Raw genomic sequence first — 24,333 nt, 5'->3', positions numbered from 1 at the left:
ACAGGTCAAGATGATTATGGCGATGTCAACATCAGGAACAGACGATCGGCGGGGGACGCACCCCCACCAATCACACATGGATGACCTACCCTAAAGTTACGCAATCAATGTTAAAGTCCCAGACAACACCTTTAAAGGCCCCGTCACACACAGCGAGATCGCCGATTTTGTGACGCCACAGTGATCTCCACCAGCGATATCGCAGTGTGTGACGGGGATCACCGACCGGCCCCCCCGCCGGGTATTGCTGATCATGCTTGATTGTCCTGGGCCATTTTTTGATCACTGGTCTCCCGCTGCCCAGCACACATCGCTGCGTGTGGCAGCGAGAGACCAGCGATCAGTGACGCTGGTATCTAATGTAAGCATCAGGTATCCAGGAGCCGCGGCTCCTGGATAGCCAATGTTTACATTAGAAACCAGCTTGCTCGCTGGTCCTGATCGTCTATGTGACAGCCCACCAGCGATTAGCCTAACGATGTCCCAGCGATCCCATCCATGTCGGATCGTTGGTGGGATTGCTGGGACATCCTTAAGTGTAACGGGGCCTTTAGGCAGGTGCTGGCTGTATAGTACAGCTGGCAACTCCCCTGTATGGTGCAGGCTCAGCTCCGGGGGCCCTTCCATGCACCACATCCAACAGAGAACATAAAGCTACATCCTACTGTAGATGCTAGCCCTCTGCCGCAACCATCGGGGGGGGGGGGGGGCTGCTTTTGAACAAATGCATAATCATGTGCAATCATAGGCTCCCAAGCGCCCTCTAGTGGTGGGTGATTGTAGCCTCTAACCTTAAAGAGTTATACCATTATTTACTTTTAATGCACAGGGTACGCGTGTTCACCAGTGCCATTTGCTATGGCAGCGTAAAAGTTAAACAAAACCAAAAAAAGACGTTTAGTAATGGCTATAAAGCCGTCCGTCCGGAGGTGCTCCTGGGGCACTGGAGGGGACACAATGTCACTGTCCGTAGGGCGAGGATCAGCGCGCGGCATCCCGGACAGCGGAGACAGGAAGCGTTTGGCATTGGTCTGTATGACGGCCGCAGACAAGCACAAGCTATAAATAGCCGGATCCTCCGTGCTGCTGACACCGCCTGCCTGGAAACTTACAAGACACCTTCCGGGAATAGCGCACAACCTGTACATTTGGCTCCCGGTATGCACCGCACCCACAGGATGCCTACAGGCTGCCCCCCCCGCACGCTCCTACACCCGACGCAAACCATGGAAAAACACGAGTGCGGCTTATCCCGCACTCATCCAGTACCAGCAGGAGGCAACACGGGGAGCGAAACCTGCTGCACTATGGGAAATGTAGTGTTTGGACCGGAGAATCTACCAAAATACATGGGGTGTCCGTCACAATTTATCTAGAGGGTACAGCATAATAAACCATCAGGACATAATGCCATAACCAATTGCATATATGTATATTCTAAGATCAAACAAATTAATGTTCACAATAGTACCAATAGATGAGATAGGCAACAAAAGGAACAATCTCACCGGTTTATGCAGACGGCCGGGAGTCTCAGGGATGCTCTGTATACACACAGGAAGATCACGATGCGGGGGACAATACCCTGTCAAACCCCTATAAAAACTGCAATCATCTGATCCCCAAACTCCCGCCCTGACAAGGGCATCCCCGAGACTCCTGGCCGTCTGCATAAACCGGCGAGATTGTTCCTTTTTTTTTTGCATATCTCATCTATTGGTACTATTGTGACCATTAATTTGTTTGATCTTAAAATATACATATATGCAATTGGTTATGGCATTATGTCCTGATGGTTTATTATGCTGTACCCTCTAGATAAATTGTTGCCTAATATGGAATACTAGCAACATTTTATATCCTGTATGATGCATTTAGGTGGTCCCCTTTTTGAGGGATTATCCACTGAATTGGCATTTTTTAATCACTTTTTGGTGACACATTTTGGTTGGTTCTTTTAATTAGTATATTAAAAGTTATGTTTTAATTCCACCCATTGCTATATAATTTTTTAGGGTGAGATTTGACTGTCAATTTTGACAGAAATTGGCTTCTTTTGCTGTATTTGTGTCCGTCACAACAAACAAATGCCAGCTGAGTACCATCTACTAACACTGCCATAATGGAGGACTACTCACAGACGACGTTAAAGGGGTCATCCAAAGATTTTTCACACTATAGACGGAGGGTCTTTTTTAGACTCACACTCAGCTTTCAGGAGTCTCTATCATCACAGACTGGATTACAACAACTGATAACACTCCAGACAGCTGATAATACGAGATACATCAACCACAATGGACAATGTCACAGCTCACCTTCTCCCCCTTCCTTCAGAATTACTTTTGCACACACTCAGATGCTTTAGAACAAAGGGACATTGCTGGGGGGGGGTCTGACCATTGTGGATAATGTTCATGTGCAGTTCCTGAAACAGGAATTTAGACACTAATAAAAGCCCCAGTGTGTATATTGCAAGATTTCTCATCGTTAAAAAAAAAAAAAAAAAAAAAGTGATATGGGGAAAAAAAGTCAATTGACACAAAAAAGACACTACAGCATTTTCTAATGACAGCTTCACTGCAACATGTGTTGGTTTTAAGCAATTTTCTCTGTTAATATGTAACATCAATCATCTACTATAGGATTTCTGATCAGTGGGGACCGTGTCATTAATAGGTCCCTGTCCACAGGCGTCCCAGTGGTCTAACTCCACCAATCAGCAAGCTATCACCTATCCGCGGGAGTCCCAGTGGTCTAACTCCACCAATCAGCAAGCTATCACCTATCCGGGGGGAGTCCCAGTGGTCTAACTCCACCAATCAGCAAGCTATCACCTATCCGGGGGGAGTCCCAGTGGTCTAACTCCACCAATCAGCAAGCTTTCACCTATCCGGGGGGAGTCCCAGTGGTCTAACTCCACCAATCAGCAAGCTATCACCTATCCGGGGGGAGTCCCAGTGGTCTAACTCCACCAATCAGCAAGCTATCACCTATCCGGGGGGAGTCCCAGTGGTCTAACTCCACCAATCAGCAAGCTATCACCTATCCGGGGGGAGTCCCAGTGGTCTAACTCCACCAATCAGCAAGCTATCACCTATCCGGAGGGAGTCCCAGTGGTCTAACTCCACCAATCAGCAAGCTATCACCTATCCGGGGGGAGTCCCAGTGGTCTAACTCCACCAATCAGCAAGCTATCACCTATCCGGGGGGAGTCCCAGTGGTCTAACTCCACCAATCAGCAAGCTATCACCTATCCGGGGGGAGTCCCAGTGGTCTAACTCCACCAATCAGCAAGCTATCACCTATCCGGGGGGAGTCCCAGTGGTCTAACTCCACCAATCAGCAAGCTATCACCTATCCGGGGGGAGTCCCAGTGGTCTAACTCCACCAATCAGCAAGCTATCACCTATCCGGGGGGAGTCCCAGTGGTCTGACTCCACCAATCAGCAAGCTATCACCTATCCGGGGGGAGTCCCAGTGGTCTGACTCCACCAATCAGCAAGCTATCACCTATCCGGGGGGAGTCCCAGTGGTCTGACTCCACCAATCAGCAAGCTATCACCTATCCGGGGGGAGTCCCAGTGGTCTAACTCCACCAATCAGCAAGCTATCACCTATCCGGGGGGAGTCCCAGTGGTCTAACTCCACCAATCAACAAGTTATCACCTATTTGCAGGAGTCCCAGTGGTCTAAACCCACCAATCAACAAGTTATCACCTATTCGCAGGCACCCCAGCGGTCTAACTCCACCAATCAACAAGTTATCACCTATTCGCAGGAGTCCCAGTGGTCTAACCTCACCGATCAGAAAGTTATCACTTGGATAGGGTTTGACTGGTGAAAACGAGCAAAGTTAAGGTTCTTACTAGAGACATTTAGTGGCGCTCACAAGGTGCTTAGTTATACCTCTAAGTTTGCTGAATCCTATAAGAAATGATCCAGCCCCTAACTTACTGGCGAGGGTAGAGAACGTCGTCCAGATCCTACAAGGTCTGAATGATCTGCCTATAAACCTATATTTATTGTGCCCGCTTGTGTGGCGCCATTACAAAACGTGTACAGGCCTCCGGATTTCCCTCGTTGGCAGATGATGGATTTTAACACTCCTTTTGTTTTCCAAAAATATATGCAACAGTCCAAGCAGAGAGTGTGCCTTCTTACTGAGCGAGCATCCAATCGATGGCTCACCTACAGAAGAAACAGCACCAGCTAGAGCCGAAAAAGAAGTGAAGCTCTAGTGATCTGCACAACGGATGAAGGATTGCTGTATGTTGCTGCATCATCGAAAATGTATAATTAAAGGCAAAGCTTTGCACTGGGCAATCGTGTGTACGCATTTATTAATGTCATTTTATTCACCCACATAGAGCAGACATCAGAGTAGGGCAGAGTTATGTGCCTTACCCACTAATGCCTACCAATGTCATGTGTGCTGGAGCTAATAACTGGGCTGACTTGACTTTAGCCCCTGTAAGACCTGTGAGATTTATGACGAGGACTTTTATCCCCCTCGGATCTGCGCAGCCCTGATCTTAGGGTTTCGGAACTAAAGGGAAGATAAACAGCGGCTTCGGGAATATAAACATTTGGGGCCGGGGTCTCCTTCCTCTGTCTGCGCATTGTCTCCTCCGTGGCGGTGATAATAAGAGGCATATGCTGATTTGGGTGGAACACTGAATATTGCTCACATTTCTTGGCATCTGTTCTTTTCTTGTGTTCTTAGCAAACTGTTTGCAATAAAATATTTTTGAGGGTTAACATAACAGAATGTCAGAACCAGGTACGGGCCACATGCACCAGTCTGCCATGAATACAAACACCGATATCGGCGGACGGGAGTGACTGTGACAGTGGCCCCTATCAGAGGGGGATTAATGAAGGCCGCAAGTGAGCAGTCAGCTCTTGAAGTTGATGTTTACTAGCAGAAAAAAAAAGAAGCAAGCGACTATGACCAGGCGGCAAGCAACTATGACCAGGCAAAACTCTAATATTGAAATGATTAGGGCATGATCCCTGTATGTAATGTTAGCTTCTAATAAGCACAGTCCGTGGAGAAGGAAGGACAACTGGTGACCCAGCGATGGGGTCATAGGTGACCAGGGGTCACAGAAGAGCTCCCTTAGTACACACTGCAGGAAGTGTTAATGATAGGGGTCAGGACTCACAGACAGGTCAGAGAGCTCATGCTGACCCCTGGCCACCACCAAAAATCCCTACTATGGACCACGGAACAACAGAAGACGGCAGCCGGGTCTGATGAATCATGTTTTACATCCTATGGATGGCCGGGTGCATCATTAGAGAACTAGTAAAAGCGCCCAGAGGTTTGCTGCACACAGGTTACTTTTTTCCTCCCATTTAAAGGGATGGTTCAATGGTGGAAACTGTTTTGCCTAGTTTAAAAGGGGGACTCCACCAACTGCTGGATCGATGACGTCAGACTCTGCTCTCCCCACAGTCAGTAGGAGTTGGTTCCAGCTCCCGGTGGGGACCTCGTGGTGAAACCTGTCCCCATTTAGTGGATGAGTGGTCATTTGTGTAGCCTTGAATACCCCTTAAATTCACACAGACCACCATGTAACTTTACATTGATAATGACCTCATTGGGCAGCAGTATTGTCGCGACATCAAACTTGCACACAAAATATAAATACAGTGCCTACAAGTAGTATTCAACCCCCTGCAGGTTTGATAAGATGCAAATAAGTTAGAGTCTGCAAACTTCAAACAAAAGCAGGATTTATTAACAGATGCATAAATCTTACAAACCAACAAGTTATGTTGCTCAGTTAAATTTTAATAAATTTTCAATATAAAAGTGTGGGTCAATTATTATTCAACCCCTAGGTTTAATATTTTGTGGAATAACCCTTGTTTGCAATTACAGCTAATAATCGTCTTTTATAAGACCTGATCAGGCCGGCACAGGTCTCTGGAGTTATCTTGGCCCACTCCTCCATGCAGATCTTCTCCAAGTTATCTAGGTTCTTTGGGTGTCTCATGTGGACTGTAATCTTGAGCTCCTTCCACAAGTTTTCAATTGGGTTAAGGTCAGGAGACTGACTAGGCCACTGCAACACCTTGATTTTTTCCCTCTGGAACCAGGCCTTGGTTTTCTTGGCTGTGTGCTTTGGGTCGTTGTCTTGTTGGAAGATGAAATGACGACCCATCTTAAGATCCATGATGGAGGTGCGGAGGTTCTTGGCCAAAATCTCCAGGTAGGCCGTGCTATCCATCTTCCCATGGATGCGGACAAGATGGCCAGGCCCCTTGGCTGAGAAACAGCCCCACAGCATGATGCTGCCACCACCATGCTTGACTGTAGGGATGGTATTCTTGGGGTCGTATGCAGTGCCATCCAGTCTCCAAACGTCACGTGTGTGGTTGGCACCAAAGATCTCGATCTTGGTCTCATCAGACCAGAGAACCTTGAACCAGTCTGTCTCAGAGTCCTCCAAGTGATCATGAGCAAACTGTAGACGAGCCTTGACATGACGCTTTGAAAGTAAAGGTACCTTACGGGCTCGTCTGGAACGGAGACCATTGCGGTGGAGTACGTTACTTATGGTATTGACTGAAACCAATGTCCCCACTGCCATGAGATCTTCCCGGAGCTCCTTCCTTGTTGTCCTTGGGTTAGCCTTGACTCTTCGGACAAGCCTGGCCTCGGCACGGGTGGAAACTTTCAAAGGCTGTCCAGGCCGTGGAAGGCTAACAGTAGTTCCATAAGCCTTCCACTTCCGGATGATGCTCCCAACAGTGGAGACAGGTAGGCCCAACTCCTTGGAAAGGGTTTTGTACCCCTTGCCAGCCTTGTGACCCTCCACGATCTTGTCTCTGATGGCCTTGGAATGCTCCTTTGTCTTTCCTATGTTGACCAAGTATGAGTGCTGTTCGCAAGTTTGGGGAGGGTCTTAATTAGTCAGAAAAGGCTGGAAAAAGAGATAATTAATCCAAACATGTGAAGCTCATTGTTCTTTGTGCCTGAAATACTTCTTAATACTTTAGGGGAACCAAACAGAATTCTGGTGGTTTGAGGGGTTGAATAATAAATGACCCTCTGAATAAACTTTTCACAATTTAAAAAAAAAATAATAAAAGAAATAACATTCTTTTTTGCTGCAGTGCATTTCACACTTCCAGGCTGATCTACAGTCCAAATGTCACAATGCCAAGTTAATTCTGAATGTGTAAACCTGCTAAATCTGCAGGGGGTTGAATACTACTTGTAGGCACTGTACATAAATGACAACAAACAAAATTGCTGCCCACCCCCACAAAAACAATTATGGAGTGATGACACCCTATGTATCAATCACATGATGGCTGCAGACAGACAATCACTGGCCCCCGGGAAGCTGCCAGCATGTAAATCACATGTCAGCTGAGAGCAGCGATTGGCTGTAGCAGTCACATGGATGAACAATGCACGTGACATCATCACTGCAGGGCCAGAACTGGTGAAGAGATTAAAGGGCTTGTCCACCTTTGAGGCCATTTTTCTTCCTACTTAAAGAAGTGCTGAAGTGACAATCTTGTATTGCCTAAAGCTGTGTAAGTAATGCAGTGTAAGTGCGGTAATATACTCCCCAATCACAGTCTTCCCAGCGCCGCTGCGCTCCTCTTCTGGGCCACGTGACTTCTATCCGACTTGCCGGATCACCCAGGGGTGTGTGTTTAGGAGCCGGAAGTCGCTTTTACAATGTAGGTCTATGGAGCCTTGTTCTTGATCATGCATACACCCCAGTGTGAGCCGATGTGACCCAGAAGAGGACCGGAGCTGCGCCGGGAACCGGGAAAGATGGTGGTCAGCGAGCATATAAATACCCCTGAGCTACACGACATATACAGGTTTAGGCAATAAAAAGTGTTATGGGTACACTTTTTAAAATGCATGATTTCTCACCAACAAATATATGGATTTAATAATAAAAAAAAAAATATCAGCAACTTCCTTAAAATCCCAAATGGCCCCTTTAAAGGGAATCACCAGGCTTCTGCCACCTAATCTGAGAGCAGCTTAATGTAGAGACAGTGGCCCTGATGATGTAATGTGTCACTTACTGGGCTGCTTGCTGTAGTTTTGATTATGATTATCACTAGAGGACTAGTAAACCTGCTGCCAGGTAGTCCAACCCCGCCCCCAACAATGGTCAAAAGGTGCCAATCAGTGTTGGGGGTTGTGTGGTTATACAGAGCTCAGCATTTAGAGCACTGCAGCAGAGAAAAAAAGGAATTTTATCAAAATGACAGCAAGCAACTCCGGTAAGTGACACATCGCTGGAATGAGGGTCTCGGCCCTTACATCATGATGCTGTAAGATTACATCACAAAAATCTGGTGACAGCCCATAGAATTGAAGATTATTATTATTATGCATTTATATAGCGCTATTTATTCCATGGCGCTTTACATGTGAAAAGAGGAAATATAGACAAGTGTAATATATACAAGAGTAATATAAAAGTGTAAGACAAGGGACTCACGAGTACATAAGGAGAGGGGACCCTGCCCGCGAGGGCTCACAGTCTACAGGGATGGGTGAGGATACAGTAGGAGAGGGTAGAAGATTTTTTTCCCAACACTGGATGAGTAATTTTTCTACAATGTGGATTAACAAAAGCAATAAAGTGGTAAACTGGTCAATACCAGGAGACAGCGAGCGAATTAACAGCACAAACACAACTAAGCCGCCTGTTAATGTTTTCCAGATGAACATGTGTCATCCACATAGCAGCGCAACATGTCTATAGTACAATATCACATCACAGGTGCAGCGCAACAAGAAACAGCAAGGTCTATCCCGGAGAAGGAACCCAGAGCTGTCAGATACCCGGAAGGGGCTCCTGTTCTTGGTGGCTGAGAATTTGCCTTGTACTACGGCACGGATTTGCCCAGATTTTCTACACCACAACCAATGAGTGAAACCAGTGTGTAAGATAAAGCAATGTTCTACATAAGCTGCCTACGTACAAACGGGGCTACTGGTGAACAAACAGGGTTACTGGTGAACTAATGGGGTTTATCCAGTGACTTTCAGAGGATGGTCCTCCTGTGGAAAGAAGGGGTACCAATGACATTATGACTTGCACACCTGCCAAGACAAGTGTAGGACAATCAGTGGGTTGTGACCAGGGATGGGGAGTCGGCATCTGTATAAAACTGACCGACTCCCAAAATATATAATAAATTGGGTACAGCAGCACAAATCAGAATGTGCTGTTAATGTTTTGATAGGGAAAGTTATGAAATGTCCTCTAAATGTCTGTCTATACCTGATCTAAGGATCTCGGCTTTTAGTTGAGACGAATCTGCGCTGCACTTTACATAAGTGATCAGTAGTGACCAGGGCTGTGGAGTTGGTGGTTTAGCTTACAGGCTCCACAGCCCTGGTCGTAAAGTCATCGGCACCAATCACTTCCGGCGAAGCAGTGAGCCACTCTGGATGTTGCTGAATAACCCCTTCAAACGGGACAAATGTAACAGTTTTGGGACCCCGTCTACCTACAGGTGACATCAGTGTAATGTGGAGTAAATGAATCGATCCACATTGGTTTATCAGTTTACCAAAATTCAGCAACCGGTGGTGTCCGTCAGCCCTCGGCTAAACTAGTGACTGTGGCAAACTGTGGCCTCACCAGTCTTGGGAACAGTCAGATGACTGTGTAACTCAGACAGGGATTCCAACGCAATGCTCGGGCTGGCCGGCGGCTCTCCCCCGATCCGAGCGTGACAGCATGGGTTTCTATGCAGATGTCAAGTTTGGCAGACCCTCCAGCCAGTCCGAGTGTTGTGATCCCTGTCTGAGTTGTAAGGCTGTCTGACACTTCCCTTATGCTACACATACAGGCGGCAGCACAGAAGTCACTGATCGGCTGCCGCTGACTTGTGTATTTGGACTGAAAGTCATTGAACCAGGGAAGTAAATACATACCAGCAGAGACCACCAGTGATGCAGAAGATACAGATATATTAAAAAAAAAAAAAAAAAGTGAATTATGAGAATTTTTTTTTTTTTTTTGCATCTGCTGCAGCTTGGAAACATTTAAAAAGTTTTGGGAGCACCCCTCTTAATTACCTACTGGTCTGCAATGTAATGCTGGATACCCCTCCAAACATGAGGCTTCAGGTGTACTCAGGCAGCCTTATGTATGACACCATACACATTGTCTTCCTTTACTGCCAAGTAGTAACACATCAGCATCCAGGCTTTCTCAATGCTGCCCATAGACGTCAATGACAATCCACAAGCAGGCAATGCCAAGCTAATGGCTGTCCATCCATCCAGAAGGGACAACTATCCACAAGACAGGAGGACAAATTACTGACAGACAACCTAGGAGTTGGTCTCTCCACTCTGTCCAACACATGGGAGAACTAAATAGAGGAATACCCCCCTCTATTATTATACTTTAATTTTTTTTTTACCAACAAATTTGTCATCTGAACAAGCCGAAGCCAACAGATGGAAGATGGGGAGACTGAGGGATCAGGCTACACTGCATTTGTTTGTAGTCTGTTGCCATAGAGACACATTGAACAGGAGCTGCAGACACTAAACGGGTGGAAGACTCGTAAGCAGGACAATCTGCAGACTGTTAATTATACAAATAATATATTTTTGGAGCAGTACTTAAAGAGGGAGTTGTCTATTAGCGGACAACCCCTTCTTATCAGCTCCACAGGACAGGAAAAAAAAAAACGAATACTGTCAGAATAGCGAATGCTGCAGCTGATCAGCGGCCGCCGATCATCTGCAGCAGTCACGTGACATGATGCTGATCCGGGAGGTGAAGTATTAATATTTTTCTTTCTTTCCTGCTCTGCGGAGTTGTTAGGAAAGGTGGGCTGCACTTGGCTTGACATTTTCTTTGGAAAACAAGTTAATGCTTTTACTGAAAACAGCATGTGCGATACAACAGGATGAAAAGTCCATAGAAAACAACAGTGGCAAATGTAAAAGGGGGTTATCCACTATCTGAACACCCCCTTTTTAAATGAAGTAATCTCCCTCGTAAAATTAAAGTTATTCACCTTCCGTGCTGGCGCAGTACCTGCGATATTGTAACCGGTCTGCTGGGGTGTGCATGAACATTATTGTGCCAAGTGAACCCTGCCGGTGGCCACTATTGGGCAGGTCTTCTCTCGCTTTCTTTAGACAAATGTTGGACATGCGGAACATGCGAGATCGCAGCAGCCCATTAACAGCAGGGCTCATATGGCATAATGATGACATGCAGACTCGGAGCAGACATAAGGTCCATATCTGTTATTTTTATTTTACAAGGGAGAACTACTTCATTTAAAAATAAAAAGAGTTGTCCAGGTATTGGACAATCCCTATAAAAGGGTATTCTAATCCCAGACATTCATGAAACATACAATAGATAAATCCCATAAAAGTCTAATAACTGTGGGTCCCATATCTATCCTGAGAACGGGGCCCCAGCTTGCGCTGCCAGACATGGAGAGGTGGCACCTTATGTGCTCAGTTTTCCAGTCCAAGCGGCTCCAGACAGGAGCACAGATGAGCAACCCAGCGATGGGACCCAAAACTATCACATTTATCCTCTGGCTATGCCAGAAACAACTCCTCTTTAAGGATGGAGCACCTTACAGTTTGGTAAGAGCAGAGCCAACGTGAAGACCAGTTCCCAGCCAGAGTGAATGGGGATGAATAGATTTTCCTTTACCGCCACCGTACACCTAATCCTTACCGGTAACTCAGACACCACGTATCCAGAAGTTGGAACTGACGGGTATCACTCACCTTGTCTTTTTCATGAGGCAGTAAACATACTGGTGGCAGAGAGGCCAACGATTCCCACACTTGCTTGGCCTCTGTCAGCTTGGGATTCAGCTTGTAGAGGGCACCTTCCTTTATTATTCTCCCATGGCCCAGCGCCCGCTTGATAGCAAGCCGTAACTGCTGGTGGAAAGCTGAAGATGGACTTGTATTCCCCCCATAGGTTGCCACCACATCCCTCTGACTACGCAGAAAGCGTTCAATGCTCTTCAGAGAAGAGCCCCCAGACTCTGAGAGCCCTTCTAGTGCCTTCCTCAAGAGGCGCTGAAAGTCCAAACCTTCTGGCCGACCTGGGTTCCTGCCAGTCTTAGGTAGTGCCAGGCGACCTGGGTTATCAGGGTCTTTGTAGGAGTTTTGCCCCTTGTTGGTAACTTTAAGTACTGTTCCATCTTTAACACTGAGTTCCAGCTGCTCCAAGACAGTGTGACGATCCAGGCCGTGTGACGTGGACACGGCGTTGCAGACACGCTCCTCTGACGGGCGCTGCTTCTGTTTCTTTACCTTCCTGATGGCCTCCAGGATCCATTGCGTATACAAAGGATTAGCCAGCTTCACCATGATGACTGTATATCCATAGAGGTTTAGCCCTGGTCCTGGAGGGAGGAAAGGAGGCTGGCGCTGCCCGGAGGCTGGATCACCATAGCACACACCAAACTACTCCTCCAGCCAACCTCACCAAAGTCCACCAGTCTTGGTATGGAGTGAGAACAACCTTGGAAAGTGTTAGTGAACAACACCGGCGACTGCGAACAATGACCAGTAGCAAAGATCGGATTATCAAACCTGAAAGAGAAAACAAAAGAAAGTGAGGCACAAGATGGCACAGGTGACAAACATCCCAGAGAGCCGGCCCACCATATTCATACACACACATCCCAGGTAATAAGGTACCCTATAAGCATCGGGTATATACAACTGCATGGTTACTGCAACCAGGCAACGCTAAGGCTCAGTCTCCGGTAATTAGGCGGGGGCCAACTTGTGTGTCTGGGGATGTCCCATTTCACTTCTAAAGACAGATGTCAGGGAAGGAAAATTTATCTGCTGGATCCCAACAGGTCCGATTCTTGTATCCTTAAGGGGTGGGGGCGTATATATGACTAAGCAATGGCCCCTCAAATAGGAGCTGCCATACAATGGTTGTGACACCAAAGCTTCATCCCGGATCATCATGTGTACACCGAACTCTATAGAAGTCAATGAGAGGCGACACAGGGTCATAAACAGCGGGGTCAGAATGGAGGAATCATAAAACGCGAAGGTGACACTGCAATCATCATGTCACAACCCTAACCTAACAAATACCATCAAAACACTGCTAATACGTCATAGTCAGTAATCCCACTGGTTGTCCAAATGCCGGGACCCTGACAGGTTGATAATAGAGAGAAGCACTTAGCTACGCTTTCTGCCCCTTTCATTGCGCTCTCTTGGCTCTCCCCTTATGGTGTACCTGCTTTCTATCGATGAGGATCTCAGCATCAGGATCCCACTGATCAAAACTCCTGACATGTCCAAAAGGCACGCTGCTTGGACCTGGGACAACAGTCAGAGCCCTATGGATCCACGTAGCCTGTATGCCTGCAGCTTTTTTTTTATAAACATCAAAGGGGTATTGACACCTAACCTCAGGAGCACACCGCTCCCCAGCCTCCCGGCTTCCTGACAAGTGGTCTTGTGCTTCTGATGATTGACAGTTCAGAGCAGCAGCACGCTCGTGCCCCTCGTCTAAACTGTGCACCCTCCTAAGCTGCTAAATGAGAAAGACTTGCCTCTGCGGCATCGGAGAAGAGTATAGGGACCAGAGCCAACTTTATAATGGAGCATTACAGGCCTAGAAAGCCGGCCACTACTGAGACTAGAGAGGTGGCCGGTAACCTAGGCAACAAGCAGTAAATAAAGAATTAAAGGAATGATGATCCCTTTAAGCGAGGTTCAACAGTGCCACTACGTAACCCATTTCTGGATATGGACGGCGGCTCAAAACCAGGGGGCAGGATGACAGCCAGGCCCATGAGCACGCGCCCCGCAAGGATTAGTATATAAGAGTTCAGGTATCATTTGTAGTACAAAAAAAAAAAAAATAAAGAGAACCTGTCAGCTCAGGAGTCAGCGAGAAGCTCCACCCACTGGACTCCTAAGCCCCCAAATCATACAGGAAATAGCCCGCAGAAGGCAGAAAACAAACTGATACCCAGGGTGACAACAAGGAGGAAATACTGCAGATATTCCCACAATGGCACCCTGGGTTATAGGTCCGCCATGCACAGGTGTAATGCATGCAGTGAGTGTGTGGCAGGACATGCTGGGAGCTGTAGTGCAAGGTGTGCACAGAGCCAGGTGATTGGCCAGAACAAGTCTGTGCCCCAGGACTGAGGACGGCGGCCATAGCCTGCAGGGCAGCAGTGTACAAGGTCCAGACATCCCGTGCTCTCCTCAGTCTGAGGCTTCACACGACGCCGGGCCCCTGCGCACCTGCCCGGGCATGAATTCTACGCGAGTCCCCGGCTCGCTCAGGCGGCGTAGGCCTTAGGCCAGGGCCTGCCAAGAGGTCGGAAGGCGGCCCTGGGTGGAGTCGGGCGGTTACACAGTGATCCCCTGTGATCTAGGGATAAGCAGCAGTCAGGGACAAAGAGGAAAAAAATAAAATAGAGCTGTTCTCTTACCGGGAGTCCCAGGAGGCAGCAGCTACGGAGCGCGGAGACACCCCGGGCTGATGCGGCGGCCATCTTGAAAACTGAAACCCGGGGAGGTAAGGCGAAGCTGGGAACAGCGCGGAGGGCGGAGGCGTTGGTGAAAGGAACAGCGCGGAGGGAGAATAGAGAGGTAAATGGAAGAGTGCGGCGGGAGGAGGGAACAAAAACTAGAACAGCGCGGAAGGAGAGACACGGAACAGCCAGAACAGGGGGCGGAGATGTTGTGTGGATGTAACTTTGTGGGCGTTGCCTCAGAGCTGGCAACGGATCTTCACCTATGAAATGGGAGGAGCCGCGAGTAGAGTAGGTCAGGGAGGGAACCAGTGAGGGAACAGCAGCCGACGCCGGGTGCTGATTGGCTGCATGACGCCATCGGTAGGCGGGGCAGTGGTGTTGTTGTTGGAGGGATTCAGTGAGTCAGAGAGGGAGGGGCGGACGTGAGTGGAATAGCGCGAAGAAGAGCGGTCAGGGGGAAAAGGCGCTTGGGGTAGCGGGCGAGACCACGTGACCGAGTGAGGGCAGCGCCTCATGCCGCCATCTTAGTTGTGGGCATAACAAAGGACGTTCATCTTGTTAACCCTTTCCGCGCCCTGTGCTTTGCAGCGTTACCCCACATAACCCCTCCCTTCATGCATATGCATCACTATTATTAATATTAGGATGCAAACGACGTGTATTTGCATAGCAGTGAGGGGAATAATCAGAAGAGTAGGGGGGGCCTGTTAGATTGACGGCATATGGAGAACTAGTCATCCATTATCCACTCCTGACTTAGCCACGTAGTCATAGCCCAGGAGGGGACGAGCTGTGCTGCTATAGCCATAGTCTACGTACAGGGAGGGGGCACTATAAATCCCAGCAATCGGTGTCCACTGTAGTGTCGATACGTTATAAACATTCGGAGTCTTATTCGCCGCAGACGATAATAATCAGTGAGAAATCACCTATAATTAGCGATCGTACTCGTTTCCATGGCAACAAAACAGAGGCTTCCAGCTGAGGGTACGGAGAAGCGTTGGTATAATGGTGCCGGTCACGTCGGCATCGTGGAAGATGCGGGAGCTGCCTAATATGGCACTCGGGGTTATAGGGCCCCCCGGGTGACAGAGACCCCAGGGTGACAGAGTGACAGAGACCCAAGTAGACCCATCTCCGCTTTCCAAAAGCGATAACTTTGTCATCGTTTTGCTCAATGGCGTTGTATCAGGGCTTGTCTGCTGTGACGCCGTGGTTTCCGAAGGGGCAGGTTCTCTTTAAGAGGTTTGTCGAAACCTGAAAAAATGGGTAAAATTGCAAAGTGTTCATAAAAACGGGCGACTTTGCAGTTTTCTTGTTATTAAAGATCTTTTCCGTTCTCAAGAAGGTGGGAATTATTACTTTTATTGTGTACAGCTGGTTACCCAGGTAACCGGCCACCGCTAATGTGGCGCCCCCAAGAGTATGGCTGCCACAGTGGCTTTGCCTTCCTCCAAGGAGGGTAATGCCAGGCTTGGAGGCAATGAAGGGTCTCTCTCGCAGTTAACCTATACATGTGGGTCCCCCTCCCAGGGCTGTGGGGTACTCGGTACCGGGCCTGTGTCAGCGGGATGTGTCACAGCAGCGGTGACTCGGTCCGTGGCCCTGGGCGCCCAATTAATAGGGGAAGTTAAATGGTGGTGGATTGGAGTTAAATTAATAGTTCGTGACGCCACCTGTGGTGTTCGGCAAGTGAGATGTTAAGCCGATGCTGCTTGCAGATCCTCTGGGACTGGTGGTGTGTTGCAGCCAAGATGGTGAAGCTCCCCACAGGTGAAGCTGTAGCCCCAGGGCAGTGTAGATGTAGGGGGAGAGGAGAGGCACAAGCGGTGTAGAAGCTGGTACCCAGATGTAGCGGTACCAGGTGCGTTGGCGCGTGAATAAATGGAGGACACCAGGGCTTGTAGTTCCAAAGCTTTACTCAGTCTGTAGTACACACAGGTGCCTGCCTCCGTGCCGTGTCCTCCGGGTCAGGGACTCAGTCAACCTCCAGGCAAGATGGAATGCTCGAAACGTGTACAGAGATCTGGAGAATATCCCCATGCGGTAAATCTTGCCGTTACTTGATCACAAGCAGCCATTAATTTATTATTTTATTTTAAATATGATTCAATAAAAATCCTGGATTTTAATTTCTGGAGCTGGACCTTCTTTTCTTTTCTAAGATGGAATGCTCCCAACACTCCGCCAACATGTGCCTTTCTGAACGTCTCCTCTATAGCGCCTTTAAGTGTGAAGATCTCCTAGTACTGAGTTACACTGGAGTGCCTCCTGACAGATATTGTTCCCAAGAACTCAACTTGTACGGCAGACAGCTGTAGCCTGCTTCGGGGACTCCTTACTCCTGAGTCCCGACTCTCTATCCAAGTTGCTGTTGTGCCCCCAAGTCTTAGATGGGAGTAGTGCATTTACAGCCCACTACTCCACCGGTGTCTGCTGCAGGACCATTAGCATCCATACAACCTCGGGAACCGGGCCCCGGCCTTGCGCTTAGAACTTCTAGGCAGGGTTCTCTCCTAACCCACGTCCTCTCTGTTCCCTTTTACTCCTTCGTTCCGTACTAATCTCTGTTATGGAAGATCAGGTTTCAGTTCAATGTCTTTCTCCTTCTTTCCTTTCCCGTGCCAGCAGACCCAGGTCACTGAGGTCTGCTGCAGCACCTCCTTCCTCCATCCCTCTCTCCGGGATCTTCTTTCCTCACTCCTCTCTGAGTGGCTTCCTCAGACTGACTTACTGTCTGACTGACCTGTAATTCTAAACCTTCCCGCTCTTTTATGTATTCTCAACTCCACCCGCCTCCCAGCACGTTTAGTGTTCCAAGCAGGGAACCACCAAAGGTGCTCTGCTACTCTCCAAGCAAAGAGCCGCAATGTGGCTTTGCTGAACTACTCTGTTGTGTGGGATGCAGATGTTGGAGCGTGGTCAGGAGCCTCCAACTTACCTGGATGGTGGGGCACCACACCTCAGGAGGAGGTGCAGTACCTCTGTGGCGACTGAGCCTCAGGGGCGCCACACATGCAACACAGTTCCACTCCAGGCCAGCAGGGGGGACTCTGAACCGGAATTAAGGGGAGGAGTGCTCTCTGAGGGCTAAGAGGAAGGAGTAGTCAGTCAGTGTGAGGAGGGTGAAGTGTGCAGACGTGGAGGAGAAGCGCGGAGATCGAGCAGAGAGGAAAGGCTTCATCTCCAGTGAGAGCGCATGAACTGGAGCCTGGTCTTCACGGTTGTATGGATACTAATGATCCTGCAACAGACACCAGAGGAGTAGGAGGCTGTAAATGCACTACCCCCATCTAAGACTCGGAGGCACAACAGTACGGAGTGAGCCAAGAGAATTATAGCGGCTACAGCTGTCTGCCATACGAGGAGTGAGAGTAGAAGAGAATTGAGAGGAACTTCAGTGTAACTCAGTACTAGGAGTACTTCACTCAGATAAGCACTAGGGAAGGAGACTGCACAGCCCATCTGCTGAGAGAAAATCCCTGAGTTGCTTCCAGGCTAGCCTGCTCCGGCACCATCTGTAATCAGGACCCTGGACTGCATTTGTCAAGTAAAGGTACAGAAACTGCACCCCGCTGTGTCTTGTCTGCTTCCTACCCTTCCGGCACCGCTAGGTCCCCGTGCCAACCACATCTACACTGCCCTGGGACTACAGCTTCACCTGTGGGGAGATTTACATCTTTGCTGCACCATACCATCAGTCCCAGCGGATCTGCATGCAGCGTCGGCTTATCACCTCCTTGCCGAACACCACAGGTGGCGTCACAAACTATTATTCAATTAACTACATTCCACCATTCAATCCCCCTTTTACTTGGGCTCCCAGGGCCACAGACCGGGTCACCGCTGCTGTGACACATCCCGCCGACACCGGCCCGGTACCGAGTACCCCACAGCCCTGGGAGGGCGACTCACTGCCGTTTATCAGCAGCGGCCAGTGTACCAGGCGAGGAGCGAGGTGATCTTTGTGCTGCCGTATAAATCGGACGGGGATCGCAACGCAACAGTCGGACTGACCGGCGGCCCTCCTGACAGGAGCGTGACAGCTGTCAGGAGGACCGTCGACCAGTTCGACTGTAAGGCCGGGATCACACTACCGTGTGTGATATGAGAAACTCGCACAAGTCTCACACATCAACACCCGACACTTCTGCTGGCACTCAGGACCGGTGCTGCGGCTGCATGTATTTCTATGCAGCTGCAGCTTCGGTCCCGAGTGCTGGTAGTAGTGCAGGGTGTTGATGCGTGAGACTTGTGTAAATTTCTTGCATCACACACGGTAGTGTGATCCTGGCCTTACGTTGCGATCCCCGTCTGAGTTATATGGCCATCTGACCGGAAAACTGGAACCATCTGTCCTCATGGGAAGTGGTGAACTTCCAGAGAGCTCTCTTGAGAACAATCCTAAGTGTAAAAGCTCACATGTTTACTGTCAGGCTATGTTCACATTGAGGGGTTTTCTTTTTAGGGGTCGGGTATTATTTTATTTATTTTATTATTAAAATTGGTTATTTTTATTATTTTAGTATCTGGACATTTGGTCATCTTTTGCTGTCCTCTGATGTGGTTATTCGGAGCAGTCTTTACTTGCAGAAGTCCATATTAAGAATGAACTAAAGAACAAGAAACGAAGAACAAAGAATAAGTTTTTTAACATAGATAATAAAGCTATTAAAGTTATATGTGTTGTATTTTAGAATGATGGATGTATATTTGGACTACATGTATCATATCATGTGTTTGTGGTATGGCAAGTATGGATTGTTATTGACCTTCATTATATGTAGGTCTTTTTGTTATTGGCCATAGTTTTATGGGCACTATAAATTATCACTAATTGTTATGATTTATTTTTATAATCTTTTTTTTATATGAGTATTTTTTGACTGGTATTAATTATCTGTATTAATAATACTATTGCATTAACAACAAATTTATTTGTTACTTTGGGCAAGTGCACTAATTATATTATTGGAGTATTTATTCTTTCTTTAATAATACAGCATTTTTTATTATTAATTTTTTATTTTTCGTTTGTGGTAAATAAAAATGGTTATAATAATTTATGCCCTTTTATTAGTTATTTTTGAAGACAGTGCGCATACATGGTCGGCATTCCGTGTACTTCTTGCAGCGCTATTATAATGATCCACATGAATGCACGTGTGGGTCATTCAGCGCATGCTCAAGAAGTAGTTTTGTCATTCCGGAATATGCTGGACTGGTGCATGCGCCGTAATGTCTTCTGTGCACTTTGATTATTCTATCACATCGGACACTGCACTGCGCACTCCCGGAAGTATGGGGTCACATGATAGGGATTCAGTTTATTGATTGGCCGTATATGGGTATAAAAGGAGATCCCTAATTAGGTTTGGGTACGCTCCCGGAAGAAGCTAGAGGGCAAAACGCGCTTCGGGGCGCGGGGATTCTTGCACAGGACCATTTATCTCTGCATGATCGGTCTAAGGTAATTATTAGCCTGGTGATTTCTTTACTATGTTATTCTAATTGGTGACAAGCTCTTTCCTGCCTATGCCATATTGGTGCTTTATCACTGTGGGGATTTATCCCTTCCCGATGGTTTTATATGGTACTGATACTGTGTCTCACGTCTGCAATTATACAAGGTGTTTGTACCTTAAATTCTAATACACAGAGTAAGACATATGATTATATATTATAAACGTCGGAGATGCCCTATAACGACAAGGCTAGATTGTTTTTTTGTTTGGGAGAGCTATAATATTGGATTTTTGTCATTTATTATGCAGGGATATTATGATTATTCATAGAAGAATAATTGTCTGTATTTATGGTCTGTGCATTTTCCCCGTTGGGGTATGTTATTGGCTAAGTATTATGTAGTCTGCAATTTTTTATGAAAATTGGTATATTTGATATTTAATAAAATAATATTTCTATAAATATGGTTAGCTGGTTCGCTTCTTTTTGGGATAATTAGTGAATTCTTCTTATCCCTATGTGTACTATGTTCACATGTAGCATTATTGCTGCAGCCTTTTTTTTTCTGCAGCCAAAACCTGATCTCATGACAGTAAAAAAAAAACTCCAAATTTTTGTCTAGTTTTTCAGAAGGATTTTGGTGTCTCCGCTCCAAAAATGCAGCATAAAAAAACCCTCAGTGTGCACATACCCCAAGGCTAGGCTCAAACAGATTCTACAGAGGTAGATTTTGAAGCTGATCTGCTGCAAAATCCGCATCAAAAATCATTTGAAATCCTCTTTCTATGCATTTAAATGGACAATCCTCTTTTGCCGTTCATACAGTAATTTTTGGGGGAGTTGTTTTTATTCCCTGAGAAGGCCTTGAAAACTTTGCCAAGTAAAAAAAAAAAAAAAAAAAAAGACGTGAAGTCACTTTGAGGCAAATCAATTTTGGAATTTGCTTCAAACTTCACGCTGTCAAGTCAATAGGCTGTAAAATAACAGAAAGTAAAAAAAAAAAAAAAAATCTGTAGGAAGAAATAAAAAGGAACTTTCCCAAAAAGGATTCCTGTTTAAAATCGTTGCACACACAGCTTTCGTGCCAGAATTTTGAAAAGTCGCAATATTTAGGCACAACCCAGAGCTGTTTTTCATCTGCTCCAAATTCTTTGAATTTGCTTATTTTTTAAAGCCTCTTTTATACGTGTTCTCCCCTGTATCTTTTATACGTTTTCTCCTCTTTATCTTTTATACGTGTTCTCCTCTTTATCTTTTATGTTCAACAGGATTACAGAGCCCGGTAACCCCCGGGTCCTGTGTGCCATAGACTGTGTTTGTGTAAAAGACTGTGTGAAATTGGCACCATTGCCGCCATTATCCCGCTGATTGGCGCGCGCGGGAAGAAAAGGGGCAGGCCTTCGTTGGTGGAGCCCCTCCGAGAGCGCGAAGCAGTGAAGTCCTGCGCGGGAAGAGGAAAAAGCGCGCGAGAGTTGGGAGGAGATGAGACCTACAGCCCGGAGCGTCGGACCTGCGGAGCGGCCGGCGGTAAGCTCACACCTCCCCTGGCCCTGGCTAACGTTAACTAGGGGGGGAAGAGAATGTCTGCGCCACGCAGCAATGCAGCGGCGGACGCCGCCGCTAACCCCTCAGCGCCGCAAGGAGTAGTGCCCACCGCAGCGGTCCCCATAATGCCGCTGTCTATGCCCTATCTTCCGGGGGCAGCATGGCTACCGCAGTATTCAGGGGAGTCACATACCCTGACTGAATTCAAAGAGAGACTGTGCAGTTTGTTTGAAGTATACCCCCTGTCTGAAAGCCAGAAAGTGCACATCCTTATTGGACAACTGACAGGTGCAGTGTGGCGCCCCTGAGGCTTCAGTCGCCACAGAGGTACTGCACCTTCTCCTAAGGTGTAGTGCCCCACCATCCAGGTAGGCTGGGAACTCCTTTCCGCATTCCAACACCTGCACCCCACACACAGGATAGTTCAGCAGGGACCCATCCATGCTTTATGCTGGAAAGGTCATAGGGTGCCTTTTGTGGTCCCTGGCTTCGTAACACGAGAGGTGCTGGGGAGGCGGGTGGAGTTATATATAAAAGAGTGGGAAGAGTGAAAGTTAGTGGTTAGTTGGTTGGAGGAAAGAGAAGAGAGAAGATGGGTGTCTGAGGGACGTGCTGCAGCAGGTCCCAGTGATCTGGGCTGCTGGCACGAGAAAGACCAGAGAAAGAGACTGATAAGATTGATAATCTAACCTTCCATAAGAGAGAACAGATCGGAACGAAGGAGAATAGAAGGACGGTGGGAAGCAGGTTGAGAAAGAGAGAGAAGCCTTCTAGTCCAGAGCGCAAAGGCCGGGGCCCGGTCCCCGAGGTTGATTGGATCTTTATGTCCGGCAACAGACACCGGAGGAGTAGTGAGCCGCTAACGCCTTGCTCCCATCATAGACTTGGGACACAACAGCAACTGAATAGAGAGCCGGGACGCAGTGACGAGTTCCCAAAGCAGGCTACAGCCGTCTGTCATACAAGTAAAGACTAGGAACACCTAGAGAGAGGCATTCCAGGGTAACTAAGTACTGGAGTGCTTCGCACCTAAAGGCGCATTGGAGGAGTCGTTCAGTAAGGTACATGTTGGCGGAGTGTGGAAGGGAGAATACTATCCTGCCTGGATGTTGGCTGGAGCCCTGACTTGGAGAACACAGTACGGAGGCAGGCAGTTGTGTTAACTTCAAACAGTGAGTAAAGCTTTGGAACCGAATACTCTGGTGTCCTCCAGTTATTCCCGCACCACTACACCTGGGTGCCAGCATCCATACCATTCTGCGCCTCTCCTCATCTATTGCACCTACACTGCCCTGGGACTACAGCTCCACCTGTGGGGAGCTATACCATCTCTGCTGCACCACACCATTAGTCCCAGCAGATCTGCATGCAGCGTTGGCTCAACATCTTACTTGCCAAACACCACGGGTGGCGTCACGAACTACCTAATAAACTTTAACACCATTAACATCACCGCCATTGATATTGGGCGCCCAGGGCCACGGACCGGGTCACCGCTGCTGTGACACTTTCCCGCCTCGACACCGGCCCGATACCGAGTACCCCGCTGCCCTGGGTGTGCGAGGGCAACCCAGCAGCACAGAGAGAGGTGAAAGCCTGGCAGGACACTGATAAAGAGACTGTTAAAAAGATTCTAGCCAAACTGAGAAGCACCTTTGACACACGTATTGCAGCTGAAATCAAGATGCAATTCTTTGGATGTAAACAAAAAGCGCAGTACAGTATAAGGGACTATGCTCTTAACCTGCAGGAGGCGCTGCGAGCAGTTAAGCAAGTTGACCTGACAGTGTGAAAGAGGAGGACAAACTGTTAAAGGAGCAGTTCATTGAAGGACTCCTATCCAGTACACACAGAGGAAAGTTGCGCATCGTCACCCTACAAGACCCTGATCTGGACTCTGCTGATTTCAAGGACAGGGCTATTCGGGTACTGCAGGAGCCAACTGACAGCCGTCCAGCACCCCTGAGGTGCCCAGCGATCACCTACCACCAGGAAGCAACATCTTTCCCTTCCATCCCTGTGGAGGCTGATGCACAGACTCTGGATAAAGATCCAACTGAAGAACTGCATCTTCAAGTCCAGGAGTTGACCAAAGGAATGACTGCACTTACTAAAACTGTGCAGTCCCTGCAAGTGTCCTCCAAGGAGAAGATCCAGCTGGCTTCCAGTCCAGAGGATGTCCCGTGGCTCCAGAAGAAGAGGATTCCGCCCCTCCGAGGGAGAACCAACGATCGCTATGACCAGGATGGACGCCCCATCTGTCGTAACTGTCGCAGGCCAGGCCACTTCGCCAGGTGCTGTCATTTAAACGAGCAACCCCTGGGGCAGAGGGCCAACCCCCAGGAATAGGATCCCCAGGCCCAAAGAACTGGAGAGCCAAGTATGTTGGAGGGAGACCGATCCTCCCTGTGGTGATGGCATCCCCATGAACGCTTTGCTGGACACTGGCTCCCAGGTGACCACTATGCCGTACATTCTTTACAAGAGGTATTGGGCTGATTCTGAACTTAACCGTGGCCCAACTGATGAACTGACAGTAGTTGCCAGTAATGGTCAGTCTTTGCCGCAGATTGGATGTAAAGAGATTACTGTTAAAGTGGGTCGGGTAGAGCTAAAATCTCAAGGTCTGATAGTTGTGGATATTGATCGACGTGAATGTAATCCAATGATGACTCTTGGTGCAAATTGTAATTGAAAAGTATCTTTCCGAGGTTATTGTATTGTTGCAACAGGTGGCTGAGACTGTTGGTTCCAGTGAACAACCTGCAGAAGGAGATCAGAGCCCTGATGCAAAGACAACAG

The 24,333-nt window shown here is 47.9% G+C and overlaps 1 protein-coding gene across 2 annotated transcripts in view; it reads right to left on the bottom strand.

Moving 5' to 3' along the window:
• The window catches only part of KAT6A (lysine acetyltransferase 6A), a 33,498-nt gene extending 18,814 nt beyond the window's left edge, over positions 1-14,684 (bottom strand). Inside the window, exons 1-2 of one of the 2 annotated variants that reach the window (XM_073588872.1) lie at positions 14,476-14,684; positions 11,774-12,592 (exon numbers count right to left, since the gene is read on the bottom strand). In XM_073588872.1, coding sequence (XP_073444973.1) covers positions 11,774-12,367 — 594 coding nt within the window. In that variant the 5' untranslated portion in view covers positions 12,368-12,592; positions 14,476-14,684. The remainder of the gene's footprint in view (positions 1-11,773; positions 12,593-14,475) is intronic. The other variant, XM_073588871.1, reaches the window with a different exon arrangement.
• Positions 14,685-24,333: the final 9,649 nt, after the last annotated feature.

The sequence above is a fragment of the Dendrobates tinctorius genome, unplaced genomic scaffold, assembly GCF_039654945.1.
Source record: "Dendrobates tinctorius isolate UK_male_01 unplaced genomic scaffold, ASM3965494v1 ptg000104l, whole genome shotgun sequence".
Lineage (NCBI taxonomy): Eukaryota > Metazoa > Chordata > Amphibia > Anura > Dendrobatidae > Dendrobates > Dendrobates tinctorius.
Note: the sequence above shows the minus strand (reverse complement) of the source record. Positions and strands in the feature narration are given on the sequence as shown.